The 23,980-nt window shown below is 43.8% G+C and overlaps 1 protein-coding gene across 2 annotated transcripts in view; it reads right to left on the reverse strand.

Moving 5' to 3' along the window:
- KIAA2012 (KIAA2012 ortholog) overlaps positions 1–23,980 on the reverse strand; it is a 324,198-nt gene that overhangs the window by 165,444 nt on the left and 134,774 nt on the right. For both annotated transcript variants that reach the window (XM_069226046.1, XM_069226047.1), the window contains exons 8-10: positions 12,388–12,553; positions 9,858–10,004; positions 5,380–5,565 (exon numbers count right to left, since the gene is read on the reverse strand). In XM_069226046.1, coding sequence (XP_069082147.1) covers positions 5,380–5,565; positions 9,858–10,004; positions 12,388–12,553 — 499 coding nt within the window. The remainder of the gene's footprint in view (positions 1–5,379; positions 5,566–9,857; positions 10,005–12,387; positions 12,554–23,980) is intronic.

Genomic DNA, 23,980 nt, shown 5'->3' on the forward strand with positions numbered 1-23,980 from the left:
TGCTTTGCTTTTTAACTGATTGGACAACGGGGGGGGTAAGAGGAATGTTCGTAGCTCTTGACGACCGCCACCTCGCAGGCTGAACTCGATGCCTGGGAAAACTGATATAATGGTACCCCAACTGTGCTAACACACTGACACTTGCTTTTCCGCAAACCGGGGGACCCGGCAGCAATTGCAAAAACAATAGCCTTTATCACCATTGGCCCTGATTGGTTCTGATTTAAACGAGCTGACCAGGTTTAACTAAAAAAGCCTCTCCATCTCTTCAGACCTCTCTCTCTGTTCAATACTTCTCAACAGGATCGAATAATTCCCAACTGTATAGATATCTGTTTTGCTCAGACAATAAAGGATGACCATTAGTAAGAAGCATTGTCCCTGGTGACCAGTTTCCGCGAAGGTCTGGAAACAATACTGTACAGCGTCCAGACTTACAGCCCAATTTGTTGTAGGTTCATCTATGGGGGTACAGTTGTAAGGGGAGTCCTAAAACAAGTGGTTTTCTAATGTAATGTGAATCACCTCATAACCATAAGTAACTCTAGTCGGGTAAAATAAAAAAGAGTAGTTTCAGAAAATATGCGGCACTGGGCCTACTATTGGCAAAACGCGCAGAATCGCTTGCAGATGGGGAGGAGCACCCACATTCAAGGAATGACTGACAGACTTAACTTATTGTAAGGATCAACTGAACACTTACGCCGAACTTCTACCCCTCACTCCCAGATTTTGGCCTAGAGAGCCTAGAGATATATGTGATCCATTACAGATCAACCCGCTATATCGTGCACAGGAACAGGAAGACACGCTAGTAATTGACATCCTGAAGTGAGGGTTCCCCTACCACAATTGATACTCCTGGATGATGTTGGTGGTGGTGTGATGTGGCATGCCCAACTACATTGGTGTAACAACACACTCCAACCCACCCCATACTCCCTAAATGACACTAACTCGTGTGCTGGCATATACAACCCAGAACTGACTTGTGCTTGACTCGAAAAATTTTCTGCGGGCCCATGAAATGCGGATCTTTGATATAAAGTGTGAAAAACAGTAATGCCATTGCGTATAAGATGTATCCTCCCCAATGATGATGCACATTGATTTTTCCTTGTGTTTCTGACTGTAGTTGTTACCAGATTGGCAAATATCATATACAGGTAAACAAAAAAAAAAATGGCTAAATGAAGATGCATCCATAAAAGGATGCAGGTGGCGCACGCCTCTGCATTTGGTGCCTTTCCTTGATCTGGTGTATTTTCATTGAGCCGGTTTGGAGCTGTGTGGCAAAACCAAGTGGGCGTTTGAGCATGCGTCATTCCTGTATGCATGTGTTAAAAACGATTTCTGATTCAGAGGTGATTTTGAAAGTGTCATTGCCATTGATTCCTTTTTTCCACTTTCATTATAATGATTTCAGGGATAAAGCTACGAGCTGCCAGGTATCCGCAGAGTTGTCCAAACTTGCTCAGAAGTCAGAACTAGAAAGGTGCTTTGGGCGCTCACTCTGCCCCACCTTGACCAAGGGAAGGGGAGACATTTTTCATTAACTTTTTTAGTGTGCGTACACTCTCCCGGCCTTGCTCAAGGGTCAGAGGGTAGCTTGTACTTCTTAACCACAGATTGCCGCGACATTTTGTCCAACCCTCCTGGTCTTGCCCAATGGTCAGTAAAGGTGTTAATGCCACCACATCACTCTGCTTTGCTATTGGCAGTTCTATAACTCTTTTTAACACTCCTGGCCGTGACCAAGTGCCGGGTGGGGGGGTGAGGAGGGGTTGCTTGTGTCTCCTGCCCACGTCCACCCTTGCTCAAGAGCGAGGGAAATGTGTGCCCTAAAATAACAAAAAGCTTGCCTTCTGTATTTCCTGAAGTTTTGTGCTTTGGGCCCTATTATTCTCCTATTATGCTCCTAGAAGTCTGATCTAATTTATTTCAGTAAATAGCTCATATCATTAGGAAGCCAGAACACTGACATCTAACAGCCGACCTTGAGCAACTAAGAACATTACCAAGAACACTTTGCTTTGAGTTACATTTCTTTCTCAGTTACCAAACTTTAGAAAGACATCGCAAAGCACTAGGCACTCTCTGTCTCAGTCAATCTAATAATCTCGTGTGTATGTTATCGTTCCCACATTTTATCTCCTAGAAGTTCCTAATAGTAACAGGGATTTCAACCAGAGGTAGAGTCAGATATTTGCCATGCAGATGATATGGAGATTATGACCAACATTGGCGGATGTGAGATTGGCACCTCTAAACTTTGTTGGAGAGCAACTCTTACTTAGTACTTCTAGCAGGAGTAAACTACTGGAATGTCCTACAGTATCTGCTTAGAATCTGGAACTTGATCCATTTGTAGTTGAGAAGAAACTATGAATGTCAAATTTGCTGTGTGATTCTAAGTTTAGAGGACATCTGTGTGAAAGGGAAGTCCAAGAGTATGTGGAAGAGTTACAACACTTTTATTAGGGACCTAACATGGCCACTGTGTGTTACTGATTAGAAACTGTGCAAAGGAGTAGTGTGCTCAGGATGTGCTCTCTGAGTCAGCAGCTGAATATTCCACATGCTGAAAAATGTCATAGAGATATTTGAAGCAACACCTCCCTACTCTATGAGAGGAGCTTCAAACCACAGGTCGTGGCCTTGCAGTACTGTACTCCGACAATGCTGAAAGGGGCATTGTTTTTGCTTCTGGTGGTGCTGTGCTGGTTTCATACCTAAGATTGTTGATACTCCTGTGGGATTTTACCAGTGCTTGGTTTGTAAGATAATGAGGTGACAGGGCCCTTTTCAAGAGGCCACTGCAGCTTGTACCACCCGTTGCACCTGCCAGCTCTGCAAGTGCCAGTGCCAACATAACTATTAACCATCACACTCCTACAAGTGGGACGGTATGCACTATTCCTGGCCAAACAAAGCAATATTGCATTATTAAGCTCTCTCATACTCACTTCAAAATTAGACAGACAGCACCACGATGTGGTGGCCTGTCATAAGTGCTGGTGCTGAAAATTAAGTGCTGGTGGCAAGCACTGGCAAACACCGCCTCAAATAAGCATGGTGTTTTGTTGATGTCTGCTTGATACAGAATCACTGCAGGAAGATGTTTGCGGACTTTCACAAGATCACTTTTTAGCACAGACAATCCAGGAGCCTATGCTGACTGGCAGATGTCAGCCATTTAGATATAATACCCAATCTAGGTTCACTGCTAATGTTACTAACTCACAGATACTCTCCCTTCGGCTTATAGTGAATTGTGCAAAACGTGTAAAGCAAGAGTGGGTAGTAAGTATATGTTTTTATCATTCAGGGACATATATTAGAGATGACTGGAGTCCACAAATCTGTGGTGGAAGCACTCAAAGCTTGATCCTAGTGGGAGGCTGCTGGGAGCTACATCACCCGCCGTGTGCTCAGGCATGCACCATATAACCACCATGTTTGTTTGTTTCTAATAAAGATCACCCTGTCCTGTTTTCCATACATGATGCTCTGTATTTGCTGTATTTTATATGTTCTGCGAGGTCTTTACAAGAGAAAGTCTTGTTTTACCCACTCACAAAAGCGACCTAATGCCAAGTAGAACCCAGGAGGTAGGACTGGAAGAGGAAGAGTAGGAACATTCAGCCCATGTGTTTGGGGGTGTTTGGGGTAGAGAATCCTTAGGACTGGGGAGCTCTGCCCTCTCACCACATGGTGAAGAATGAAAAGGAATTGCCATAAGGTGGCCAACCACAGTGCCATCCATTCAAACCAACATGGCATATAAGTGGTATTCTGAGCTAACCTTTTTGGTAGAATGAACAATTTATGTTCATAACCCCAAACAACCACTACAAGTATTGACTTTGTTATAAATACTGCAAAGATTGAAAGCCAATGGGCTTTAAGAATTTCTATAGAATGATAACACGCGCTATTCGATGACCAACCAAGATTCATTGTTCACCGACATTGCAACGCAAATCAGTGGACATTCAGAGTCCGATTCACAAGCTATTTGAGCATGTAAGCTTGTGTTACACACACAAATACAGTTTTTTAACGATGCTGAAATAACTTTTTTAATCCACAAAGGTAGGTTTCGCAATCATAAAATAACTTACTCACGCAAAGATTTTCATCTTAGTAAAGCGGTGCAGAGGGGCTGGACTTGCCATTTTGCCACTCCGGTATTTTTTCTGGGGGCCAGTAGACACCCGGAGATGGGCGGCTCCCATGGCCAAACCAGGAAGGCCTCTCTGGCCCCATTTTATTTGTTGCTTCTTGCAGTTTAGGATTAGTAGTTTCAGCTTTTCTACTAGGACTGATTTTGGTGCCCTGTCCAGACTTGGTCCTATGTACTATCCACACACTTACACATTCCAGGGTATCAGAATTTCCTCTCTGATCTCTTCCCTTCTTTAAAAAAGGTTGGTTATTTACTCCTGACAAGGCAGTAGTAAGCCCTTTCTAGGATGTGAAAGAAAAGGGAACATCCCCAAAACTGGTGGGAAAGGGAGTGCAGGAAAATTGTTTTCTTCAGGGGGAAAATGTTGAAAATATTTTCCAAGGTAGAAAAACGAAAGATAGAACATGCATTTGCTCAGCAACTTTTCAAATGATCAAATATACATGAAAATGGAATTGATTAAAATTCTCCAGGAGTACCCCAGGGTGTAACACGTCACATCTTTTTGAATTATCTGAATTATTAAACTTAAGAATTAATAAATCTACACCTAATGAGACTGTAAACCTCTAGTGTACATTTACTCATTTTTCATAGACTCAGGCCCTCAGAGTTCTCCTTGTGGGATGTTGTGAATTATTAAAACTTCAAATTAATAAATCTACACCTAGGGAGACTGTAAACTTCTGGGTGGAGATTTACTCATGTTTCATAGACTCAGGCCCTCATAGTTCTCCTTATGGGATGTTGTGGGTGATCTACATTGCAATACAGGCCAGTGAGCGATGGGAGATCTTACTAACTGCTAATGAGATGCAATGTAATGTCTAAAAATATTGTACTGTTTGCTAACAGACATCCAAAATCCCTGCTGACCAATTTAGTCATTGGACATTCAGAATGTTGTTAGACTGATATGGCCCCAAAAGTCATGAGCATTCGGTATCCCCTTTTGGCCGAAACTACAATGCAGCTCAATGTATCCAAAAAGGTCACCTTTCGTAATATATAAGTTTTCATGTTCGTGATTGCGCTACACCCGGGTCGAAAGTACTTTGGAAAGAATACTTCCCTTGGTGTACCAGAATCTCTTAATACACCTTATCCATTTGAGTGTCTTCCTTTTTGCAGGTCTCTGTTGCCCTGCTCCCCTCTTCCACTCACAGTACTGTAAGGTGTAGTTCCATTACCTCTGAGCTCTTCAGGCAGCGTGCCTCTAATCGTTCCTGTCGGAAGACCCCTGGAGCTGTTGTTGTTGCTGCTGCTGTTGCTGCTGTTGTTGCTGGAGGCCTTAGCATTGCTGCTCTGATTCCCAGGACCTTTTTTTCTGATGAGTGGAGGCAGACGTCCCAGTGGTGGCACCACAGGCAGGGCATCTGGGACACACAAGCACAGCTCATTTGTTTATATACTGTTCTGCACAGGAAGAAAATGGCGGAAATTCTCAGTTTTTAAATGTTTCGAAATTTAAGGAGGGGAATGGCAGACAAAGGCAGACGCTGTGTCTCCTTCAAAGTCAAATAATAGTAAGCGTTTTAAGTAGTTGAGCTAAAACCAGTAGCGTAACATAGGCCCCCGCAGCCCTCTCGGTGCAGGGGGAGGAATGAGCTCCAGGGGGGCCCTTCAGCACAGTACTATGGCCTTGAGAGCTCCTGTCTGAGGTGGTCATTCCGACCCTGGCGGTCCGAAGATCGCCAGGGCCACGGTGGCAGTCTCACCACCGACGGGCCGGTGGTGAAGACCACCACATTAAGTGTGTGGTGGTTTGGCCTGTGCCAATCCGTCATTTTCTCGTGCTTACCGCCAGGGCGGTCGGACCGGCAGGCTGGAGATAAACATCTCGACCCGGCAGTCCCCCCAATACCACCTGCGGTATCACAAGTCCCATTTCTGCCAGGTATTTCGTGGAGGTAGCAACACCACAAAATCCCTGTCGGAAAGGCTACCAGCGACAGGAATTTGCATTTCTGTTGCCGATAGATGACTCCCCCCATCTACCCAAGAGACCCCCGCCCTCACTTCCCTTACAACATTCCCACCCCCCACCTCCTCGAACCCCCAGTAACTCCTCACCCCACTGCTCCCAGTAGTGACCGCCTGCACACACGCACCCACAGACACGCACACCCGGACACTTACTCACTCACACTCACAACATCTGTATACTCACACGCAAATTCATAAACACATACACGCACAACACCCTCACTCACACACTCACCCACTACATTTACCCCAATTGACACGCATACACACTCCATCCTCCCACCCCCACCTTTCCTCAACATACATACACACAACCCCCACCCCTATGTACATGCATGCACACACGCACCCCAACCCAGCATTCACATTTACCCACACATGCATCGCCATCACCACATTTACACACAGACACACATGCACGCACAAACACTCCTCCGCTCCCCCCATTCATGATACGCATACACACACTCACACACATCCATTTACACCCCCCACCCCCATCTCCTTGTGGAGGGCACTTACCTCATCTGAAGAGATGCTCCTCCATGACGGGACGGGACCCGGTGCTTCCACCGCCAGCAGTGCCCCGCCATCAGGATACCGCCTGGCCGTATTACCAGTCGTAATACGACGGGCAGAGTGCTTTTGGCGTGGTGTGGCAGGGCCGGCGGTGGAACCTCCTCTGCGCCTCCGACCACCAGCAAGACTACTGGAGGATATCCGCCCAAACTGTGGCAGAAATCCTTCGGTACTCATAATATGGTGGTCAGAAGACCGCCAGCACTGGCAGTCTTCGGCGCCCACGGCTTCGGAAGTCTTAGGAAAAGACCGCCAAAGTCAGCATGACCACCTGAGTTCGGAGGTGCGGGGATCCATGCACTTTGCAAGGGGGCCCCTTAAGTTTCATCACGTCACTGGGTAAAACACCTTTTTGCAGGTCATTCTCAAGCATATCCCTTCCCTGAAAGCACAGCAAACATATTGTTTTTTTCTGATCATCCACTGCTGCGTAAAGCTGCTCTTAATCAGAGTTGTAGTGTTCGAATTAACTGTTTTATCCCAATATGTGCACAACGTAAACATTATAGAGGAGACGCAGTGCCTAACTAACGTTACGGGCTCACAGGAAGAAGGCTGGAAGCCACAATGTTTTATGTTCTTATTGTCTACGCAACAATACAATAAAAAAGCTTTCACCAAAGAGAGAAGAAAAGGTGAACTTATATTAACAAAACGTTTCCAAATTTTGAAGGCAGGGCAAATGAAGAATGACACTATTTCTTAAGAATCTCACGATGTGTTGATGGAGGAATTTTGACAGCCACTGGATGTTCTAAAGTCTTATGCCTGCAAATAAAAATGTTCTAGTAGGTGTCAGTGAACGCACATGAATGAGGAAGATTTTGGACATAAATGAGTAATCTTATCATAGAGAAATGTATGGTTTGTTTAGAATAAGTTTTCAAACAATGTAGGTAATGAATTAAATATGATTACATGGGCCAGATGTACAACAAGAAGGAATAGCGATTTCCAAATAGCGATTTTATCATAATCGCTGTTCCGAAAATACTATTTCTTAAGTATGAAACATTTTGTTTCATACTTGCGATTCCTAGTGGGTCGCACATCTACCTACCTCATGGATATTAATGAGCTAGGCCACAGTTTGAGAGCCATTAAGAATTCCTGCAATCGCAGGGATGGTGGCTTGCTGAGGTAAGCAGACTACCATGTCTGTGACTGCATTTGAATAAAGCACTAATTTTTTTATTAAATGCAGCCCATTTATCTTAAAGGAAAATGGGATGTGTTTAAAAAGAAAACAATGAAACTTTGAAGTTCCATTTTTCAAGAGGTTCTGTGGGACCACTGCATGCTCTTCAAACTTTTTCCAACATTCACAAAGGGAAAGGGGTCCCATCGGAACCCCCTTCCAATTTGCGACTGCATTACCACCAAATTTGAGTGTGTTGTGTATCAAGGTTTCTGAGACCATATTTTGGTTGCAAAAGCTTGATATTAGCGGCAGTTCCTCCGTGGGAGTGGAGGAGCGTCGACCCTCCCCACACTGCTATGTAGAAGGTGTCCAAAATAAAAAGGGAATAAAAATTACTTTATTATCATCTTATTTTTTATGCTTTCTGACAGCAAACAAAGTGCGAGAGACAGGCAGGGCCAGTGCGCCACTGCTGCCAATGATTGACAGCAGTGAGAAGTGGCCACTTAAGTTTGAAGTGCGCATGTGGGTTTGGCCGGCTACCTTGCTACAGCCAAACCGACATGCACAATTCAAACCTCTCCAACCTGGCTGTCTTGGACAGCTGGGTTGGAGAGCAGGCACAGGCCTATAGTGCCTTTTGGAGCACAGAGCCGGCCCACTCCAGCCTATCAAGACGCTTTACTCATGAACAGCATCTTGATTGGAAAAGAGAGTTGGCTGTGGGCTTTGCGCTCCAAGGACGTGCTACAGAACAATGAGGACGTGCTGCAGAACATTAAGAGGCAGTGAAAGGTGATTTTTAAAATATTTATATTTCTGTGTATATTATTATGTATATTATGTGTATTTTTTTGTGTAAGTTTGTTGTGCCCCTCCAATGTGATTTGCCACCAACCTCCACTGCTTGATGCATAGCACTGAAAATCGCTATTTGGAAGAGTCAGCCTAAACACGCCTCTTCCAAATAGCAATTTCTACACTCAAACTATGATTCTGGAGAATCACAGTTTGGGTGTTTGTACATTTGGAAAAGCATCTTTGCTGTCGCAAATGACCCGATTTTGAAAATTGGGCTGTTTGCGATGGGAAAAATGGTTCGTACATATGGCCTCGTGACCTTCCAATAATTGTAATGTTCATATGAAATACGCTAGGGACATCTGAAGAAGAAAATAACTGTTTTGTTGAATAATGCAAACTGAAAGAATGTACCTTTCTTCACATTTGTTGGGAGGAGAAATGTTGTGAAATATGAAGATAAAATACAACAATGATGTTTAAATAAGTAACTACGTTTTGCAGCCAGACATGCCTATGATTGCTGATAAATGTGCTTTGAATTTATAAACCTTAGTGTGGAATGATACTATCCACCTCCCACTTCTGAAGTGTAACAAAATTCCCTTCAAATTATGAAAAATATTAGATCATCTGTGAAAGCCATCATAGTGGGATTTGATCAAATTTGCCTTACTAATACAGGTCCTAATGGTAGACAATAATTACAGTGGGTATAATTATATATGTATTAAGCTGAACATTAATACAGTTTCCCCAGACAAAATTAATGTGATCAAAAATGTTGAACAGTTAACTTCAAAATGAGCAGTTCCGATATTGTAAAGGGTCTGGAATATGTTAAATGTACTTGGAAGATGTGACTGAACCTACAAAACAGACCCACAAGTTTGAAGCCCAATTCCTCTTAAATTGATTGATATAAGTGCTCAGTGGGTGTTTGTTAGATAATAGTCAAGAAGGGTAACTAAAGTTATCTGCTAGCATTAATGATGCAAAATCTCTAGAACTCAAGGACTGAACAAACAAAAGCTGTGGATAAATGCTGGACATGCTGGGCGAAAAATACCCATACTTCTCCAGATATCATTCCTGATTCTCCTGCATCGCTCCTTAACACAAAGGACTCCAGAAAAGCTGCCATAAGTTGGTAGGAAATACCTGGATGATTCTCTGGGTTCCAGTCGATGTCCATCTGCAGGTTGTGGACTTTATCCTCTGGCAAAGCCACTTGTACTGGATCATTTGGAAAGGACCCCAAAATCTCAGATGCTGTAAACTCAGACTTAGATGACTCGAGTGCTGCTTCTGAAATGGATTTGAAGACATCAATACAAAAGTGCGGTATAACTCACAATTTTCACCTTTATGGTGAACAGAAACACCACAAAAATCACAGATGCCTCCCTTATAGGCCACTCAACTCTCCATAAACACTGGTTCCTGGAGCACCCAAACACTCACACATTATATGAGAGCTCTGATGGCTCCACACACAAGTTAAAATTACCTTCAATCCCATCTCCATCACACACAAAACCATAATGCAGGCTTTCCAGTACAGTTAAGAACCCAGCCATGGATATGAAAAAAACAGCTCAATCTTTATGCACTCCATAACCATAGACCTCCACAAAGAAAAAGCTAAGGGATTGATTTGGATTCTGGCAGATGGGTTAATCCCTCACAACGGTGACGGATATCCGTCCTCCGAAATATACATTCTTTTATAGCCTATGGTATTTATATTCCGGCGGACGGGGTATCTGTTACCGTTGTGACGGAGTAACACTTCCACAAAACTCTAAATCATGCCCTAAGTTTGTAAACTTTCCCCTGAAGAGCAGTCAGAGAATAGAACAACTTTTCACCTTTTCTAATATAGTCAGATATCCTAATGGTTTGGGAAAAATCCTAACATTAAAATATTCATGACACACCTGGTCATCACCAGCAATACCATTGTCTGCGCCATTCTAATCAGTCTCTGTGGATGCAACCACAGTGCTTGATTACTGTAATGCCCTATGTACTGGCCTGTAAAATGATCTCTTGCTGCAGCTCGAAATGGCTTCTAATGCTGCTGCTAGATTCAGCTTTCGGCTTCATTGCAAAGACCATGTTCCACACACCTGCTACTCATTACACAAGCTGCCAGTCGGCTGCCAGATCCTAACTTTGGTCCATAAAGGTGTGCATTGATTGGCACTGCGATATCCGTGTAAAACAATAACCTCCAGGTACCATACAGATTGCTACAAAGCAGAATCATAATTGTTCTTCAAGTTCCATATAACCAAGAGGGTGGGTTGCATGTTGGTTCCACGCTATGGAATTCATAGCCACTTGATATTAAGCTCTTCCCCCCCTGTTGTCTTCAGGCAAAAGATGAAAATTTATTTGTTTGGTTAGACAGCAATAAGACTATTGCTGGGGGATTCCTTGAGGTATTAGCCATTTATTACATGTTGGTATTCAATCAATCACAAACACACATCAGCCCAATCTGTCCCCCACGAAGGACACCAGAGACTGCATCTACTTTGATCTTACCAAGGATCAGTTTAGTACTCAACAAGGAAAGAGCCAGTCAAACCTAGTCTCTACAACAACACACATCATGTAATCTTGACTTTGCAAAGGTCAACACAAACCATAACATCCAAACCGGAGCCCCATTATCAGCATTAATTGAATCATGGCCACACCAAGGACACCATGAACAACATCACCCTGACATATACTACACCAAGAAAACCATGATCTCTGGATATTATCACTTTCCCAACCAGTGTCGTCAGTGACAAGTCTACTGCTCACAATATATCCAATGCCAATGTTACTGTTACAGTCTGCATTAGCAGCAACACAACCGTCTTCTGTAGCATCACTGCTAAAATGGGCACTGCACCAAGAACCATAGTGACAGTTAAACACCATAAAATAAGGACCTTCGCAGCCAACATGATCATTACTGCTAATATCTCAATTGTAAAAAATCATCTATACCTCATCATAAATGAGCATCATACTCAACAAATCCTACCCTGTCACCACCATAACAATCACATAATTATTACAGTCACTATTGATACCTTCTCTTTCTTCAAAATTAGCCAATCCAGGTAGCTATTTCACTCTATCTACTACTTCACTTGTCTCTCATGCTTTGACATGGCAACAAAAAATGAGTTACGTGTTATAATCTTTCACCTTTGTTCTAGAAAAAAAAGATCACTGGTTGTAAACTGGAATAGCACCCAGAGCTAATCTGGTTATTTGCATGCCTGATTCTAATCATTCCAAACTTACAGCAGTTTCTTCAACAACAGGCACTGCAACCGATATAGTCAGGATAATGACTAATATCGCCACCTTGGAGCAGCTGCGCACTCTGGAAAACTGCTCATTCATTCATCCATCTGTTCATTCATTCATTCAGGTGTAGCCCCAGTAAGCTAGCAAAAAATGTCTTCCTGTACCGCTTCATTGCTCTCTTGCAAGGTTGGCTTGATGCCTCACTTAGTCCCACCAGCCCTGATGATGCCTTACCCATTGCTGAGGTTTTACAACTTCCCTGTAGATCAATCAGCCTTTGCTAATATTGCCAATACACAATGAGGTAACTATGGAAATTACAGTCAACGTTATTGAAAAGCTATCAGTCAAATAGACGGAATCATTAAAATACCTCCTTCATCTGCAGCCTTCTCGTTTTCTTCACCCTGGAAGTGCACCAGTAGAGGAAGCACCAGTAGCTCCTTTGGGGGCTCACTGGCTCTGGTCCTTCTTTTACGTGGTGGCTGTGCCCTTGGTAGCTCCTCTGAGATTGGAGGTAACTTCAGAGTTTCTTGCACCTGCATGTAATGAAAGTCAAAGAGCACAGCAAATGTAGTGTTTACTGATTTAATCAGATTTAATTATATTCTTTAATGTTGTAGGTGAGGAAACCACACTATAAGACGTTAGTGAATCAACAGATTCCCACTTGACGATCCAAAAGGCTAGTAGACCCCTAAATATCTCTGAGAAGACCTTTACATAGCTTTGACACATTCGCATATAGCCACTATACACTCATCTATTCACAGGGAGACTCTTCCACTGCCCTCAACAGAGCTTTCTACAGCCAATTAGACCATTTCATAGCCTATACAATGCCATATATCGCAGGTGCAGGGACTCAAGTAGCTCTCATACAGCAACCCCCTTAGATAACTCCAGTACAGCCACCAATAGCCCCAACAAACTAATTCAAAAGATGCAACAGGCACAAATGTTCTGTAAACCCATTTACAACCCAGTGCTTGATTTGTCAAAGAGTGCCCACGCCCAAAGCTCTGCTCAAGAGTCAGCAGCCAGTGCAATTAAATGTCGGCTCACCAAATACCAAGGTTGGTAGTCTTTCATTCACGTACAGACACTCCCTGTCCCTTTTTTTCCTCTCTTGCAAATTCTTGCTTTCTCCCTTTAAGATGGATTTGTCGTCCTTCTTTTCTTCCATCTTTCCAATATGTGTGTTTTCCCTCTCTTGCACTCAGAAAATATCTGATGCAAAAAAAGAAGTGCTGGTCCCCAAAAATAAGTGGTAGCGGGCCCCACAGGCAACTACCAGCTCAAATTATCCAATGTTACAACCTCAACACATACCCTCTAGAGACCCCCAATAACGTCTACAATGGAACCTCACATAGTGGCAAACAGATACTCACATAATTCCTAATACACTCTGTTAGGCCGGGCATCCTTTGCATGGTCTCCCCTGTCTTTTTTGCCTCTGCTTCCCATGTTTTGACTGTGTGCTGGATTCTGTTTTTGCTGCTTTTGGTACTCTGGGCACTTTACTTACCACTGCTGACAGGGTGGTAAAGTGCAAGTGCTCCCTGTGTAAATTGCATATGTAATTGGCTTTTCAATGAGTGGCACATTTGATCTACTAGTAAGTCCCTAATAAAGTGCACCAAAGGTGCCCAGGGCCTGTAAATGAAATGTTACTAGTGAGCCTGCAGCACTGGTTGTGCCACTCACATGAGCAGCCCTGTACACATGGCTCAGACCTGCCACTACAGTGTCTGTGTGTGCAGCTTTAAACTGTCAATTCGATGTGGCAAGTGTACCATTTTGTGAATCTGCCTGCTTGTGTATTCGCAGTCTGGGTCAGACTGTGACGCCGTGAAGAGCAGCGGCGTCCCACTTGCGGGATGCGGTCAGATCAGCGGTCCCGGACAGCCTTTCCTGCCGCAGGCTGCTTTTTGGTTCGCGACCTGTTTTTTGGGCCGCAGCACGACCTGAAACTTTCCCTTTGGGCGCTGTTTCACGCTGCGCCCACCTTTTACCCCCGTAGTTTTACTTACCTGTTTCTCACTGTTTTACTTCTTTGCTTATTTTTTCTCTTTTTCTTTTTTGTTTCTTCTTGGACATATTTTCCCTTTCCCAGGAGTCTGTGCTTCCTTACCTGCATGCCTTGCTCCTCACCTTTCATACTACGGCTATTTTTCCATTTACTTCAATGTGGCTTTTCCCAATCCAAATGGTGTCTTCATTACTACTTCTATGTCACTTCCTGTTTGGCAGTATATAAGCACAGTTGGTCTTCTGTTCCTTGCGTTGCAAACACTTCCGTTCCGGTTGTGCCACTCGCTTCTTTATCCTGTGATTTATGGATTTCACCTGCTTTTCCCTGTCTGCAGTTTTTGTTCCAGACTTTTTGTGCCTCACTTTTTCTTTATAACATTTTTAGGAGTTCCTTGATGTGAGGTTTTTCCCAAGTTTGGGTTTTTTCCTCTGGGACTCCTTCTGGAGGTTACAACCTGCTTGGTGTTCTATTACAAGCAGCACCGTGGCTACTGGAAAGGGTCACCCCTACCTTGGTCAATCTAGAACAAGCAAGAAACCTGGTGGTGCCCAGAGACTGGCAGATTACCGTGGTAAGAAGCGTTCAGGTCGTGACAGACTGCAGCGCCAACATTTCTGCGTTGCTCTGGAACCATGGAAGGACCACCTGAAGATGTCGTGGAAACTGCACAGTCTATGCTTCATACCGTACATCAAAAGGCACAGGAATTACAACAACTGCGTGACGAAAATACTGCTCTGAGACAAGCTCTGGTATCTCGATCCATTGATGTACCTACCATCTATGACGCAACACCACGTTATTCTGGAGATCCTAACAAGTTAAAGGGATATTTGGACTCTTTAACAATGTATTTTGCATTTTGACCCTCTCAGTTTACCCAGGATAAGTCCAAGGTTGGTTATTTGATAAGTTCACTGGCTGGCCTTGCCTTAGCCTGAACAACCCCCTTGGTAGCTACCAATAACTCTTTTTTATTCAACTATTCAGATTTTCTTCAAGTCTTTAAACGAACGACCTGGACTTGAAGCCACTGTGGAAGAGGCGTTATGTGAGATACAACAAGGGAATCAGGATGTCCAGACTTACATAACCCATTTCAAACACCTAGCGGCTGAAACCACATGGGTTGAACGCACTTTTGTGACTCTCTTCTGTTGAGGGTTACAAGACGAAATAAAGGATAAACTAGTGCCTTCCACCCAGGTAGAATCATTGAAAGAACTGATGGACAGGGCACTTCATATTGAGTACCGTTTACAAGGACGTAGATTGGAGAAACTAAGGTACAGGTTTCAGTCCCAAGCAGTAACAATGTGCCCTTCTGCACGCCGCCCTGAAGAAAACCAACCAGAGAAATCAGCCTCCACCGAAGAATCCATGTAAATTGATGTTACTCGTGGACCGTTATCTGAAGCAGAACGAGAAAACAGACGATGCAATGGCTTGTGTCTTTATTGTGGCAGTGCGGGTCATCTCATTCGAATGTGTCCAATCCATCCCACCGGACCGTCTGGAAATGCCAACTCCCGTCCCCTGCGAGAAGGAAGGGGACGGGAGGTATTGAAATACCTTCCATCTGCTCCTCCAGAGAAGATACCACTGCTCTTTTTATATTTTCACTAATTCTACAATGCCCTAACCAGGAAGAACAAGTATTTGCGTTATTGGATTGTGGAGCCAGTGGGATGTTCCTAGATAAGAAATGGGCTAAGGAAATAGGAATATCTTGCGTTCCTAAAGAGATCCCCGAACATGTTCAAACAGTAGATGGCTCTCCTTTAACTTCCGGACCAGCGGTGGATGCAACTCCTACCCTTTGCCTGCAATTTGGAAGACATAAGGAATACGTTGCCTTTGACTTGATACCTTCTCCTACCCATACTATGATTCTGGGTATTCCTTGGTTAACACAACATAATCCATATATAAACTGGGAAACACGGACTATATCACTCTCATCCCACTTTTGTTAATTACATTGCTATTCAACAGATTCCTATTGGTCTCCAAAAGGGTCCATTTTCTCTTCCAATGAAGCAAGCAGTACCATTAATATGATTCAAAGAATACCCAGATGCTATCAAGGATACTCCAACGTGTTCCAGAAACCTCAAAAACCCATTTTGCCTCCTCATCAGGATTATGACTGTGCTATTCCTTTGATACCTGGGGAAGTAGTTCCATTCGGAAGAATGTATTCCTTATCAGAGCAGGAAAGAAAAGTACTTTAGGAATACATAGATGAAACCATGAAAAGCAGATTGATTGTTCCCTCTTCATCACCTGCCGGGGCTCCTCTTTTCTTTGTACCTAAGAAGACTAAAGATCTCTGCCCCTGTATTGACTTTTGTGAGCTGAATAAAATTACCATCAAGGATAGGAATCCCCTACCTCTTATTAAGGATATTTTGGAAGCAGTCCAAGGAGCCAAGATATTCACCAAGTTAGATCTGGGGGATGCCTATCATCTTTTACGGATTAAGGAAGGTGATGAATGGAAAACTGCTTTTCGTACTCCATTAGGCAATTTTGAATACTGCGTTATGCCTTATGGCCTTCCACATTCCAAACATTTGTGCATTCGGTTTTCTCTGATCTTTTGAACCAAAGTGTTGTCATCTATCTAGATGACATTCTGGTATATTCTTGATGTCCTGAACACCATACTAAGCATGTTCTTCAGGTCCTGGAAAGACTCTGACAAAGCAATCTCCACTGTAAGCCTGAAAAGTGTGAGTTCAACAAGACCTAGGTTCAATATCTTGGGCTCCGTATGAACCAAGTTGGCATCGTGATATACCCAGAAAAGTTATAAGTTATATTAGATTGGCCTTCTCCTGCTTCTGTTAAGGTGAAACAGTGCTTTCTAGAGTTATCCAATTTCTACAGACAATTTATAAAGGACTTTGCCTAACAACAAGATCAGATAACCCAGACCATCAAAAAAGAAAGTCTAAAGAAGGGTTTCATTTGGACAGAAGAAGCAGAAAAAGCTTTTCAGAGTCTAAAACGTGCCTTTACACAAGCTCCGATATTACGTCATCCTGACACTACAAAGAAATTTATAGTGGTCACTGATGCATCAGATAGAGCTATTGGAGCCGTGTTACTACAAAGACAAGACAATGATGGCCTCGAACATCCTGTCTTTTACCTATCCCATGTGTTGTCAGATGCAGAAAAAAACTATTCCGTGTTGGAGAGGGAATTACTAGCATTAAAAGCTGCCTGCAAGGAATGGAAACATTTTCTAATGGGTTCATAGGAGTAGTTTGAAGTTAGAACAGATCATCGCAATCTACAATGCCTCCGCAGTTTTCAATGCCGGAATAGTCGGCAAGCCAGAAGAGCTTTCTTTTTTAGCCAATATGATTTTGTAGTAACATATACCTGGATCCCAAAATGTTGTAGCAGATGCTTTATCCGCTGATATCCGGAGAGCACAAATATTACTTATCCACACATCATAGAGCCATGTCGAATAGTGGAAGTCGTTCAATCCTTTCTCGACCGTGTCAATGCAGAGTATCAAAATGTACCCATGGAAGAGAAGAATGGAACGCTTTAAGTTCCCACTTACAGGAGCATCAGGAGTACTACTATCATAAAAACACCTTATTTTTGCCTACTAGGAAGGTGCAGACTGAAGCCCTGCAAATGTGTCACGACTCCCCTATTGCTGGAGATTGTGGAATTAGGAACACACAGGAACTGCTCCGCTAGTCCTTTTGGTGGCCCACGTTGAAATCTGATGCCAAAACATATGTAAGATCTTGCCCAATATGTGCTCAAACTAAGACACATCGGACTAAGCCAGCAAGTTTATTGATGTCCTTGCCTGTCCATCCGTTCCATGGCATTCGTTGACCACAGATTTTATATGTTCATTGCCATCCTCTGCGGGTTATCAGGTCATAATGATAACGGTTGACTCTTTTACTAAGATGGCTAATTTTTCTGCCCTGAAGAAATTACCCACCACTAAGGAAATGAGTCAAGTCTTTCTACGAGATATATTTCAATTGCATGGCCTCCCTCAAGTTATCATTTCCGATCGAGGACCTCAATGTGTGTCCCGTTTTTGGAGAACATTTTAAAAGTTTTTACATATTGAGGTGGCTCTATCGTCCGAGTTCCATCCTCAGACCAATGGTCAAACAGAACTACTAAATCAAGGATTACAACAATATCTACGCTGCTTTTGTAATGCAACTCAAAGTAATTGGTCTTCATATCTACCATTGGCTGAATTTTCCTATAATAATACAGTCCATAGTGCAACAAAGTCCACACTTTTTTTTTTACTTATGGTTTCCACCCTACTGCTTTTCCTACTGTCACTAATAAGGATTCCTCTGTTCCCGCAGTTACCTCAGCTGTTCAAAATCTCCGTCAGGTTCAGGACCTGCAACGTACCAATCTCTTAGCTACAAAACGTTAAATGAAGAAGGTAGCTGATACTCGGTGTAGTCCTGCACCATCTTACCAACCTGGGAACAAGGTCTGGCTTGCTTCTAAGTTTTTGCCTTTTCACCTGTCCCAGAATAATTTCAAACCCCGTTACTATGGCCCTTTTAGAACCCTGCAGGTATTAAACCCAGTCTCAGACTTCGTCTACCATTGTCTTGGAAGACTCCTCCTGTTTTTCATGCATCTCAACTCAAACCTTTTATTCCTGATCCCTACAAAAGAAATGCCCATTGTCCTCCTCCTCTTTTGGTTGATGGCCATCCTGAGTATGAAGTACAAGAGATATGCGATTCTCGCCTTTTTCGGAATCGTCTCCAAGTCTTGATTCGCTGGAAAGGATACCCCATTAATGACTGTTCTTGGGAGGATGCTTCCTTAGTCTATGCTCCTCACTTGGTCTGCACATTTTTTCAGCCTTTTCCGGACAAGCCTGGAGCTTCGGGGAGGGGACCTACTGTGACGCCGCGAAGACCGGCGACGTCCCACTTGTGGGCCGCGGTCAGATCGGTGGTCCGCATCTCCGACACCCGTTCCTGCTGTGGACCGCTTTTCCATTTGTGACCTGTTTTTTGGGCCGCAGCGTGACCTGAGACTTTCCCTTTGGGCTCTGTTTCACGCTGCGCCCACCTTTTACCCCCCTAGCTTTACTTACCTGTTTCTTACTGTTTTTCTTCTTTTCTTCTTTTTTCTCTTTTTCTTTTTGTTTCTTCTTGGCCATATTTTCTCTTTCCCAGGAGTCTGTGTTTCCTTTCCTGCATGCCTTGCTTCCTAATGTTTATACTACGGCTACTTTTACATTTACTTCAATGTGGCTTTTCCCAATCCAAGATGGTGTCTTCATTACTTCCTGTATGTCACTTCCTGTTTGTAAGTATATAAGCACAGTTGGTCTTCTGTTCCTTGCGTTGCAAACACCTCCATTCCGGTTGTGCTCCTCGCTTCTGTATCCTGTGATTTTTGGACTTCACTTGCTTTTCCCTGTGTGCAGTTTTTGTTCCAGACTTTTTGTGCCTCACTTTTTCTTTATATCTTTTTCAGGAGTTCCTTGATCTGGGTTTTTTCCCAAGTTTGCTTTTTTTCCTCTGGGACTCCTCGGGAGGTTACGGCCTGCTTGGTGTTCTGTTATCAGCAGCACCCTGGCTACTGGAAAGGGTCACCCCTACCTTGGTCAATCCAGAACAAGCAAGAAATCTGGTGGTGCCCAGAGACTGGCAGATTACCTCAGTAAGAAGCGTTCAAGTCGTGACACAGACTGACAGTTGGGCTGTTTGTGAATCCCCTCTAGACAGTGACACAAAGGGAACTGGGGTCTAGCCTACATATCCTGATGGGCCACCCGGGCTAGAGTGGAGGGAGGAGTGGTCACTTACACCTGAAAAGGCTGTGCCTGCCCTCACACAATGCAGTCTCCAACCCCCTCGTTTGTGTCTGGAGCCAGGTCTGGACAAGACAGGATCTTGTGAACAACAGAGACTTTCCTTTGAAGTTTGCCTACTTCAAAGGCAGAAAGGGGTATAAGTAGTGTACCCAAAACCCCAGATTTTCAGATTACTTCTGGAACCAAGAGGAACCTCTGCCAAGGAGGGAGCTGAAGAGCTGGAGGAGGAGTACTGCCCCTTTGCCTGTGACTGTGCTTTGCTGGGTCAGCCTGTAGTTGCTGCTTCTGCCTGAAAGAGGACAAAGACTGGAATTTGTGGTATATTTATGCTTGTGAAGAATCTCTAAGGGCTTGGGCTGAGCTTGCCTCCTGTTTTGAAGTCTCATGGCCATCAAAGACTTCCTCTGCCAGCACCTGGACTCTCTGCTGAGTCTCCTGCCCTGCCAAGTGGTGCCCTAGCCAGCCTCTGGTCCCTAGAAAGATGAAGCTAGGAACAAGGACTGAAATCCACGCACAGGATGCAGTGCAGGGAAAGTTCCACCACCTGCAATGTAGCTGTAAATACAACACGTCACCCACTTCGCAGCTGAAATTGACACACCACCTGCATTGTGGCTGGGAAATCGACACATCACCTGCATTGTGGCTGGAGAAACAACGCAACACCTGCTTGTGGCTGCTGAAAACAACTCAAACCCCTCACAGCACAGTTTTTCCATCACCTTGCAGCTGGATTTCACATGCATCATCAACGGGCGTCAAAGTCATCGTGACCCTGCGTGGAGCTGAGGTGCCCGGTCTGGAAATCGATGCATCGCCTACCCGACCAGAAAAGAAATGACGCACTGCCTCACTTGCGAGTAAGGAATTAACACATTGCTGACTTTTCCGACGCATGCTCTCCCGTGGGGCTTTATTTTTGACGCAAACCAGGTACTTTGTGTAAAAACAACGCTTCCATTGTTTTCTATGGAGTAAGACTCTTTTTACGTTGAAAATTCATAACTTTACTTGTGTATGTTGGATTTTTGTCATTTTGGTCTTGTTTGATTTAGATAAATATTGGCTATTTGAAACTGGTGTGGTGTCCATTCTGTGGTGTTTTCACTGTATTACTGTGTGTGTTTTGGTACAACTGCTTTACACATTGCCTTTGAGATAAGCCTGACTGCTTGTGCCACGCTACCAAGGGAATGAGCAGGGTTTATCTTAAGTGTGTATCTCCCTTGCCCTGACTAAAGTGAGGGTCCATGCTTGGACAGAGTGCAAACTGACTGCCAACCAGAGACCCCATTTCTAACACACCTTTCGGAACACTCCCTTCATAGCCTGCATTAGGTACTTGCTTATTATAACTCCAAAATGTCATCAAATTGCCCCCTAATACTCCAATACAGATGCTAACAAAGGGCAACATAGCCACACCAGGTCCACACTCATGCTAGACACATATTCACTTATCCAATAGAACGTCCTTTGTACCACATTGTGGCAGACCCTCTTTTACACTCCAAAAAAGCCCACCAGTAAATGATTACACAATTTCCAACAGACTCTGCAATACCTCGCACATATCTCACCTGAGTCCTATAAAACTGAATCTAATATAGCCCTGGATTGCAATAATGCCTTAAATGGAATTTATCACAGACCCTAAACAGACTTCACAAGACCCTTGAAAAAGCATCTCATCGCCTCTGCAGATCCTCACACACACACACCTAATCTAGCTTTTTATATATTTATGTGGGAATTGTACAGATTTTATAGTGTGCACATGTGTATGTGGTATTTAGATCTTATCTGAAAGGTAGGGAGTGTCATACAAGGAGCTGCAAGGTGTTCTTTATGTAAACTTTCATTTACTTCAGAGCACTATATGATGAGTAAAAATTGTGCAATCTGCAGAAAACAGATTTTGAGGGGGGGAGTGTCCAATGTGATTGCTTCCCCTGATAACCTGGATGGTCTGTTAAGAAGAGAGCCTGATACTTCCGTTTTCAGGAGCATTCTGACAAGCATGTGAGTGATTTCAGATCGGAAGGAGTAGTTGGCAGCATTCCATAGTCTTCAGCCTTATACATCCTGGGATCTAGCTCAGTGTTTCACCCTCGTTAACAAGCGTTGATAAATCATGTTAGTAGATGGAGAGTGAAGGTTTCTAGCTTGGGTGTAGCATAGAGCTAATTTATCCTGGTATTTTGGATCGTGTCCTCTGGAGGCATTGTGAATGGTGCAAAGAAACTTGAATTTGATGATTCTGGCAAGCCTAGTAGCCAGTGGGAAGTATCAGAGCAAGCTTGATGTGGCCTTGTTTATAGAGACCACAATAAACATGGCAGCCTGGTTCAGTAGTGTTTACGACTTGTCAATGATTCTTTTCAAGGGCAATGTAGATAATGATACAATAGTCCTGGAAAGACATATGAGTGCTTCAGACAACTTCACCTGATGGTCGGTTTGGACTAATGACCAGAGTTTATGGAGAAGGGATAGCTGGACAGTGATCCCTATGGCCATTGCATTAACCTATGGACCAAGCAGTAGTTCTGACTCAATTTCTTGGTTCCTAAATTTTGGAGTGGTTGGTGGAGGGTATTGAAGACATGAGGGCCAATGAAAGGGTGAGGAGAGAGGTTTCATAATTCCATTACTATGATCTCAGAACTAGTTCTGCCCATGCAGAGAAAGCTCTCCTTTTTCCAGTGGAGCACGTGGTGTAAGCGCAATTTGATTTTGGAGTTATTGTTCATGTTGTTGACAAATGGAAATAGATTTGCATGCCATATGTGTACAGTTGGGGGTTATGTCATAGTGCTCGGGATTCTGTGCTCCAGCACGGGTATAAATGTTGAATAAGAAGCAAGATGCTGATTCAGCAGTTGTGACCCTGATTTCTTGACTATAGTAGAGAGAAAAATTCAGATCTGGGACAGAACCTTGCCTGCTTTTTCCATTCATTCTTCCAGGGTATCTGACAGTATAGTGTGGTTAACACTATCACAATAATATAGGTGTCAAAGTGTAAAGTTGGTTTCTGCCCTTTGTCCGCTTTGTTTCTCAATCTCTAACATAACAAAATAAGGACTTCACTCGGGGGACCTGCTGCAAGTAGAGGTGCATGCAAGGAAGCACGGATGAAGCCCTAGCAGGGCCTTTCTCTCCTCTCTTACCTCCTGAAGCAGCCATGTTCTGTTTATTTTGGAAGTGCAGCTATTTGCAGATGGTGCTGCATGCGCCTTTGTGATGTCCTGGATATCTGCCTAGCCCTGTAAAAATACACTGCCAAATCCTAATTAGGCATCCAGCGTGGACTATGGATTGGAAGATCTGAAAGTAAAGAACAAGGGACATACCTCGGGAGAGACCAGAGGACCTGGAAGATGGGGTGAGGAGTGTGGCCAGTGGCTACAAAGAGGAGGAGCAAATAGGGGGTGCAGCAGCTGTAGGAAAGCAAGACGAAGTGAGGCAGGGCCGTGCTTAAGGGCAGTGGTAGACTGTACTTGCCAGGGGCCTAGTGCTTAATTTGTGCTTGTTGTTTCTGGTGCGGAGCACTGGCACTTATGTTTGAGGGCCGGTGCTTATTTTTCTCTCTCAAACATTTTCTGCGAGCAAAAGACACATATGGGAAAGACGGAGGAAGAGAAAAACAAAAAGGCTTTACAAAGGGAGAAAGCAGAAAGCTGCAAGAGTGAGCTGAAGGGGCAGCGAGTGGCTGTAAATGAATTAAAGAGGCCCGAGATGGCTTCAGGATTACACAGCCTCAGTATTCCGTGTTCGGACATTTAATTGCAGCAGCCGCGAGTTTCAGAGGAGAGCTTTGGGCACCCGCATGTTTTTATTTACAAATTAACCACTGCGGGGACATGGAGGCTGAGTCAAGATTGGGGATTCACCTCCTGTGAAACATGTCCCTTTGTTTTCTCCCTTCCCTTCCTCCTGCATACCCGCCTGGGTCAGGAAAACCAAGAGCAAAGCCATCTCTGAGCAGAAAGCAAATAAAGGTATCTCACAGTAAGAGAACTGAACAGCACAGGAGCATAAAGAGGCTAGATCGAGGAAAATGGACTGACCTAA

Source organism: Pleurodeles waltl, chromosome 3_1 (assembly GCF_031143425.1).
Source record: "Pleurodeles waltl isolate 20211129_DDA chromosome 3_1, aPleWal1.hap1.20221129, whole genome shotgun sequence".
In the NCBI taxonomy this organism is placed as follows: domain Eukaryota; kingdom Metazoa; phylum Chordata; class Amphibia; order Caudata; family Salamandridae; genus Pleurodeles; species Pleurodeles waltl.